At 49.6% G+C, this 8,493-nt stretch overlaps 1 protein-coding gene across 1 annotated transcript in view; it reads left to right on the plus strand.

Annotated features, from left to right (window-relative positions):
- The window catches only part of caskin2 (CASK interacting protein 2), a 36,912-nt gene that overhangs the window by 5,173 nt on the left and 23,246 nt on the right, over nucleotides 1–8,493 (plus strand). The window contains exon 3 of the mRNA XM_016661671.1: nucleotides 7,239–7,290. Within this exon, the coding sequence (XP_016517157.1) occupies nucleotides 7,239–7,290 (52 nt within the window). The remainder of the gene's footprint in view (nucleotides 1–7,238; nucleotides 7,291–8,493) is intronic.

Raw genomic sequence — 8,493 nt, forward strand, 5'->3', positions numbered from 1 at the left:
AAAACCAATCTTCTTTCTGTCACCTCCATCTTGGATTACAAAAACATTTTGACTCATTTTGGTTTTTCTGAAGCTGACAAGCTTGGCTGGGTTCACAGGTCATGAAGATGGAGAAGGTCAGGAACAGCGCTAGTGGGCAGAGCCAGTCAGCTCAGCTGTGAACATTTTTACAATTCTTCACTAAAAAACTCCAAAAACCTCTGATGGAAATGTGAACGTCGCCGCCTGTCTGCAGAAAGGTGGCGCTGTCTCCCTGTAATGATCTGTTAAAACACAATGGAGGACGGAGGGAGGTAGAGGGGAACGCGTTAATGTTTTTATTTCAGTCTGGAATAAATCCGGACGATCCTTTGATAAACTGAAGCAGAAATTATTGTTAATAATCCAACTGGATTTTCCCTCCACCAGCCGCAAAGCACACGGTGACAGTGGGACGAAAAGACTCCCTGTAATGTAAAGCAGCGACCTTTGACCCCCAGCTGATGTTCTGTTGATTCGGGTTCTGATCTGTAACATGGAGGTGAATCCAGGCGTTCTGATCCGGTTCTGACCGGTTGCAGCAACTGAACCGAGGAGGAAGTGACCAGTGAAGCTCCAGTTTCCACTTCCTGTTTCTGGAAAAGCGCGGCTTCGGAAGCTAAGCTCGCCTGGAGTCGGATTCCCGCCTCGGAGCCGGGATGGAAAAACATTCCTGCAGGATGACATCAGCGGCCGAGTGAGGAGCTGGGACAAAGGCTGGGCCAGGTCGGGGGCGGGTCTTCATCAGCTTCAGCTTCATCTTCATCAGCTTCATCTTCATCAGCTTCATCACTCTGAAGCTTCCCGTCGGATTCTTCCTGATAGTTTGTTTCTCACGTCATTAAAAGTTTATTTCGTGTTAAAATTCCACTTTTCCTTCAGCTCCTCATTAAATCTGTATCTTTAACACGTTTCTGTGGCAGCAACAATTTTAATGAATAAATTAAAGCAAAACGATCGAGGAAGACGAGGAGGAGGAAGATCGGCTCTATATAAATAAAAATGAACCAGAAGGAGAAAATTAGTGCTGGGACTTGATTCAAATTTTTAATTGAGGGTCAGAAAGTAATTATTCACAAACAATGAAATAAATGAACAATCAGTTCATTTCAAAACCTTTTTGTTGGTGAATATTTTAATAAGTAGATCTGAGCTGAACATCAGACATTTCTATAGCTTTAATTGGACTGAAGTTTTGTTCTAACGTTTCAATTTTTCTGTTTTTTTCAGCATAAAAATGTTGATGGAAAAACGGCTAATTTCATAAAAAACGTTTTAAGAGTTTGGTCAGAACTAGCATGGCCATCAGATGGAAACAGACTTAGCCTCCGTGTTTTTAAATATCACATTAGAAAAAGTTGATGAAAACGTAAAAAAAAGTTTAAATAATGTTTGTACGATAACTTGAGGTAGTTTTTGGTTTTTCAGAAAACCGATAATGTACTAAAGATGGAAACGTTAGCTGAATAAGTTCGAATGCTGCCATCTGCTGGTGGATCTGAGCCTCACCAGCGACACCACAGTCTGCTCCATGCTAGCTACCGACCGCTACTTCCTGTTTACCATGCGTAGCATCAACATCTGATGACATCACGCTAGCCTGGTTGATCCATTTCAAACAGGAAGTGGAAACACACCTAATTCATATTTCCCTTTTTTTCTTTTTTGCGACATATTCAACGTGAGCTGAAAGCTAGCGTGACGTTCGGATGGAAACATGGCGGCTGCCGCGGAGCGGAGGAATGCTGGTGTTTCCCTCTCCGGAACGCGTCGGATCGATCCCGACCTCAGGTTCTGATGTGGATCTGTAGGGAGATCACCAAACCGTCAGAACGAACCCAAACCAGTGAACAGAACCAGAACTTTCGGTTCGGAACGTCTTTCCTCCACCATTCACAGCTTGCTGAGAGCTAGCACTGCAGAATTTAGCAAGCAAACACCATCAGTTGGACTTCTGACCTATGATCCCGCAGCTGAACCCGGCCTGAAGCTGAACCAACATGGAGTCCAAACATCTCAGCAAGAACCAGACAGGCAACGATTCTCAGCACAACACCTGCACATCGTTTACAGCAGCTCGATCCGATGAAACCCGATCTGCTTGTCCTCCATGTGTGGAACTGAAGCGTCTGAGCGAGTTTGCCATCATTGACGTCAGAGTTCAGCAGCAGAAGAATCCAGACGGTAAATCTAAACAGTGATAATGAACTGATGGCACCGGGAGTCCGTGAACGCATCACAGTCCCATTTAATTAGCAGATTGAATGAAAACGCAAAAAACAGATTCATCATAAAATGGTGACAAAACATCAGCAGCGGAGAGGTTTTATTCACGTCTGGTTCTGGTTCTGCTGATACCAGCTCAGGATGAATCCTGACGTTAGTTTGGAAACCTGAACATTTGGACCATTTGGAGTTGCGCGTTTGTCCTACAGCGCCCCCTGGTAGGGTTACAGGGAACTTGAACGGCCGTGATTTGGGTCATTCAGCGATAAATTAGAGGGAACATGGCGGTTCATTTTTCAGTCACCGTGTTATTAAGTTATCTATAAATGTCACAGATTTAAACTGAATATTTAATGAGCTCAAAACTATTAAATTTCTCCCTAAATATTTGGCTAGCAAGCTAAATCTTTAGCTCCCCACCATTGTCTTCCTGTCAGCCGTGACCCCTCGGTGACCTTTATGTTGTTTCCATTCCCGCTGTGCGTTCAGGCGTTGGGTCTGTTCGGTTCTGATCCGGCCTCCGACCTCCCGTTTCCCTCCTGGTCTCTAACCGGGTCAGGACATGGTTCTGTCTGAGGATCTATTGTCAGGGCGAGAAGCCGAAGCGGACCGGGACGTTTCGGACCCATCAGAATCAGCTGAGAGTCCGGATCCACTGGTCCAGGTCCGTGTTCAGGGAGTTCCCGTCAGGAAGCGAGTCCAGGATGTCTGAGCGCGCGGGGCGTCGCTCTGTAACCCGACCGTGACTCTGGATACGAGGGAGCAGAACCCCCCTCCCCGACATATTTCCTTCCCCAAACTGATTGTTCCTCAGAGCGGGGTGGGGGTGGCGTGGGGCAGATGGGGCAGTAGGAGTGCAGGGGGGGCATTGTTCTGCCCCGGCCCCTCCCAGGCAGCGGCTCACACATGGAGCTGTCTGGAACTGAACACTTCATTCTCTCTGTGTTGGGAATAATGGCCTGGTTCCAGTCCAGATCTGCTCTGATGGAACCGGCCCGGTTCCGGTCCAGAACATCCGACCAAGCTGATCCATCAGAACCATCACTCAGTCTGTTCAGTGCAGAGTGAAGATGGTTCTGACCCAGTAGAACATCCAGAACCTTCTGGGTCTCCCACTGGTGGAGGACTTCCTGGTTTCTGACAAATCAGAGAGCAGAGACATGCCCACTTTCTCTTCTCTGATTGGTTCTGGAGAAAGTGGACCTGGAGGTTCTGTTCAACCCATCAGCTCTCCCAGAAAAGGTGGGAGTCACCATGGCAACCAGTAGCTGAGCACTGCCACTCAGCAACTTCCTGTTTCAAACTGAAGGACGGTAGAGAACTGGCCCCTGGTTCTGTTGGACCAGAACCGACTCGTCTCCAGTCCAACAGGGAGGCGATACCACCACTTGTTCTGGCGCTGCTCCAGAGTGGAGGACGGGCTCAGATAAGACGGCGCTGGTCTGGCTGAGTGTTCCTGTGCCAGGTTCTGAAGGCCCGACCTGGAAGGGGACAAGGCGGTACCGCTGCATTTCCAATCGGACCTCAGAGTGACTCCGTCAAACAGCAGCGAGGGAGCCTTCGCTCTCAGAGATCAGAACCGGGTCAACAGAACTGGTGGGCCCTTGAGAAAAGCCCAGATGTTGGTTCTGATCTGGAGGCCAAAAGGAAAAGATCCACAGGTTGAGCTGGACAACCGAGTTTGGTCCTGGTTCTGGTCCCTGGTCCCTGGTCCTGGTTCTAGTTCTGGTCCCTGGTTCTGGTCCCTGGTTCTGGTCCCTGGTCCTGGTCCCTGGTCCTAGTTCCTGGTCCCTGGTTCTGGTCCCTGGTTCAGGTTCTGGTCCCTGGTTCCGGTCCTGGTCCTGGTCCTGGTCCCTGGTCCTGGTGTCTGGTTCTGCTCCCTGGTTCTGGTCCCTGGTCCTGGTTCTGGTCCTAGTTCCTGGTCCCTGGCCCTGGTCTCTGGTCCCTGGTTCTGGTCCTGGTGCTAGTTCCTGGTCCCTGGTCATGGTCCTGGTCCCTGGTCCTGGTTCTGGTTCCTGGTCCTGGTGTCTGGTTCTGCTCCCTGGTTCTGGTCCTAGTTCCTGGTCCCTGGTTCTGGTCCCTGGTTCAGGTTCTGGTCCCTGGTTCCGGTCCTGGTCCCTGGTCCTGGTCTCTGGTCCTGGTCCCTGGTCCTGGTTCTGGTTCCTGGTCCTGGTGCCTGGTTCTGCTCCCTGGTTCTGGTCCCTGGTCCTGGTTCTGGTCCTAGTTCCTGGTCCCTGGCCCTGGTTCTGGTCCCTGGGCCTGATTTTGGTCCTAGTTCCTGGTCCTGGTCCTGGTCTCTGGTTCTGCTCCCTGGTTCTGGTCCCTGGTCCTGGTTCTGGTCCTAATTCCTGGTCCCTGGTCCCTGGTCCTTGGCCCTGGTTCTGGTCCCTGAGCCTGATTCTGGTCCTAGTTCCTGGTCCTGGTTCCTGGTCCTGGTCTCTGGTTCTGCTCCCTGGTTCTGGTCCCTGGTCCTGGTTCTGGTCCTAATTCCTGGTCCCTGGTCCCTTCTTTGGCCCTGGTTCTGGTCCCTGAGCCTGATTCTGGTCCTAGTTCCTGGTCCTGGTCCTGGTCCTGGTCTCTGGTTCTGCTCCCTGGTTCTGGTCCCTGGGCCTGATTCTGGTCCTAGTTCCTGGTCCCTGGTTCTGGTCCTAGCTCCTGGTCTCTGGTCCCTGGTTCTGGTCCTGGTCCTAGTTCCTGGTCCCTGGTCCTGGTCCTGGTCCCAGTTCCTGGTCCCTGGTTCTGGTTCTGCTCCCTGGTTCTGGTCCTAGTTCCTGGTCCCGGTCCCTGGTTCTGGTTCTGTTTCCTCCGGGCCGTGCAGGTGACTTTTGGACCTTGGATGCAGCAGGAACTCCTCAGAGTGAAGTTCAGCCGTCACTGCTTCAGAGGAAGTTCTGACCCATTTAGCCAGAACCGGTCCAGCAGGAAGCTGACTCGCCTGACCCAGAAGCAGTGTTGGCGTTGAGTCGTTTGATCAGAACTTCCTTTCCGGACCGGGCCATGATGTTCTGTTCCTGCTGTCTGAACCTTCAGCTGCTGGTTCTGACCGTGCTTTGATTGGACCGGGGCCCGAACCCTGGAAAAGCAAACCCACAGTGTTGGGTCTGCAGCGGAACCGCACCGCTCCGCTTCTTTGTCTCCGGTCCAACCCAGAAACAAAAGTTCTGCAGACCTGTAATCAGAGCCGTCTAATTTTAGGCTGCAGACGTTTTACTACAGATTCTGTTTCAGCCCAAACGGGCCGGCAGCAGAACCTCCTCCTGCCTGCGGTGCATTCTTGTGGCAGCAGAGCTGCAGCAGAAATAACTGCAGCCGCGGGCCGGGTCCAGAGGTTCTGGTTCTGAAAACACACCAACCAACACAACAAGCTTCAGTGATGGTTCTGGTTCTGGTCCACACTGACCCACAGAACAAGCCTCAGTCCAACCAGGAAGCAGCATCAGAGTCCTCTGGAGAAACATGGGTACTCGCATTAGCATTAGCATGCTAACTCCTCAGGCTACATGTTTCTCAGATTTCCCATCAGCCACTTGGATTTCAGGATGATGGCCATTTTTCAAGATGGCCGCTGTTGTTGAGCCTTTCAAACCAACAATGTCCTCCATTTTCTTGACTTGCTGAACTTTGTGTCAGATGTTTTCAGGTCGACTCTGATTGGATATAAAGTCAAAAACAATCACAATCACTTCCTGTTAGCGAGTCTCAGCAGCTGCAAGGCGATGAAGATGAGTGACTGATGAAGAGTCTGAGCTCAGAGTGAAGCTCAGGATGGGTTTTGGTAAAATTATGGATTTATTTCAGCAGTATCTGCTCTCAGCCCCTCCCCCCCTGTTTCTGCTGCGCCTCGTGTCTGGCTTCGTGTTTTTCTGCTGATTTATTCCCAGGAATCTTAAAATCCAGGTCATTATCAAAGCAGCAAGCTGAGTGATCCCAGTGGGAATCCCACCGACTCTTCCAGCACTCCGACTGTTGGAAGCATGATCACGTCTGCAGGAAGACCCGGTGCTTTAACTATGCCGCTCTGCAGGAGACAGACAGAGGGGTTAACGTTAGCACCACTGACCTGTTAGCTTTGCTGACCTGTTAGCTTCACTGACAGGTCAGCGAAGGTCAGTAATTTAATTACTGTAAATTTAAACATTTCAGTGATTAATCACGAAGTCCTGAGGAGGAACCATTGTATTTTGTTTCTGGTACGTCCATAAGTCTGACGCACGGAAACGTCCACTAACGACCCAGTTTCTTGTCCACCTGTAAATCTGACGCTCTAGCTACATCTGCTAACAGCTATGAAGCCGCTTCTCTCGGCCTACTGGGGATTGATTTCTGAATCTAAGCGATCTGATTGGATGCTGGAAAAGATTTTTGTTGTGTTTAAGTTGTGCTAAGCGGAGTTAGCCTATCAGCACAGCTATGCTAGCCTAGATCAGTGTTTCTCCACCCTGGTCCTCAGCCCCCCTGCTCTGCATGTTCTAGATGAGCCTCTGTTCCAGAACAGCTGATCCAAATGACTGCAGGACCATCAGGAGCTGCAGATCCTGTTAATCACCCAGAGACACAATCCAGGTGGCAGAAGGGAAACACCTGAAACATGGAGGACAGGAGGCCTGAGGACCAGGGTGGAGAAACTCTGGACTAAAATAGCATCTCAATTCCAAACATGTAGCAGCTAATGCTAAAGTCAGCGTCCACATTTCCACAGACGCTCTATGAATGATCAGAGGAACTCTGGAAAGATGAGCTTTCCTCCAATCTGATGAACAACCTGATGATTCAAAATTATAAATATCTTTGTTTTTCAGCTTGTATGTCTATTTATTCAATAATTCAGCAGAAAGGGTTTTTGAATAGAGAATGTTGCTTGTTTTTGTCAGTAGTTTTGGATTATTTGTGATGACGCAGCCTGAAATAAACCTGACTGACTCGTGTGAATAGGTATTAGTGGCCGGCTCCCTCTGATGTCCTGCTGATCCAGATCCGTGTTTTGTGTCTTCCAGAGCTGCTGGGCTCCACCAAGAGGCTGAACATCAACTTCCAGGACTCGGACGGGTCAGTGCCACAGAGACAGGAAGTTCCTGTCTGGCTTCCTGCAGCTGCTCTTCCTCTAAAGGCTTTTACTTTTCTCTCATAATTAAAACATCAGTTAAAATTTATGATTATAAATAAACCTTAAGATTTTATTAAACTGAATAACAATTTTAATTAATTTGATTACTTTGAACTGTGTTTAAGACATACATTTTAATAATGTAATTAATATAATTAATTAAATTAAAATGATCCAAAAGTCCATTTAATTATTTTTAAACATATTTAGGTTGCAGTCAGTAATGTTTATTCGATGTTTTCCAGATTTATTCCAGATCAGAGCACACAGGCAGTCAGTGCGACGGTCCACCAAAACGTTTCAGAGTCAAATACGAAGTAATACATTATATGTTCTCCGTCAATGTGATGGCAGTAAAGGAGCCGTGAAGTTTACAATCCCAGCTGTATCAGTTTTCACGCAGTTTACTAAATACTCTTCTCGCTGATCTTCAAGACGTATCTGCGCTCTATCGCCCCCTGCGGTCAGAAAATGTTGGGTCACAGATTTTGCTGTAACACCGGCTCCTGAAGCTCCTCGGCAGGAAAGCAGGTTTTATGGTGTCTGCAGATCCATGAAGCTGTGAAACGCTGCATTCAGGCTCCATTAAGAGTAGGCTCCTTGGTGGCCCTTCATAGGGCCGAGGGGGGAGGTCAGAGGTCAGGGGGCAGAGGGCAGGACTCCAACCATCAACATGAGAGTGAGCAAAGAGGAGAGACGTCTCAGTGCTGCTCTGATGAGCTGACTGTCCTCACTGCAGAGGGACCATTCAGAAGCTGCTGCTCTGATCCTGCAAGACGAGGCTCCTCCCCTTTCTGCTGGACTCCTCCCACCAGTTATATGCTCCTCCCCTTTCTGCTGGACTCCTCCTACCAGTTAGGCTCCTCCCCTTTCTGCTGGACTCCTCCCACCAGTTATGCTCCTCCCCTTTCTTCTGGGCTCCTCCCGCCATGTTAGGCTCCTCCCCTTTCTGTTAACTCATCCCCTTTATTCTGGGCTCCTCCCACCATGCTAGGCTCCTCCCCTTTCTGGTGGACTCCTCCCCTCTGCTGCGCCCCTCCCCTCCAGATGCACATGCATACTAGGGGGGCGTGGTTTCAGGAGCAAATCAGAGCTGTGGTTGTTGGTTGTGCAAGTCGCCCTGGTCGTCATAGAGACGATTTGTC

This window comes from Poecilia formosa, unplaced genomic scaffold (genome assembly GCF_000485575.1).
Source record: "Poecilia formosa unplaced genomic scaffold, Poecilia_formosa-5.1.2 Scaffold339, whole genome shotgun sequence".
In the NCBI taxonomy this organism is placed as follows: Eukaryota; Metazoa; Chordata; class Actinopteri; order Cyprinodontiformes; family Poeciliidae; genus Poecilia; species Poecilia formosa.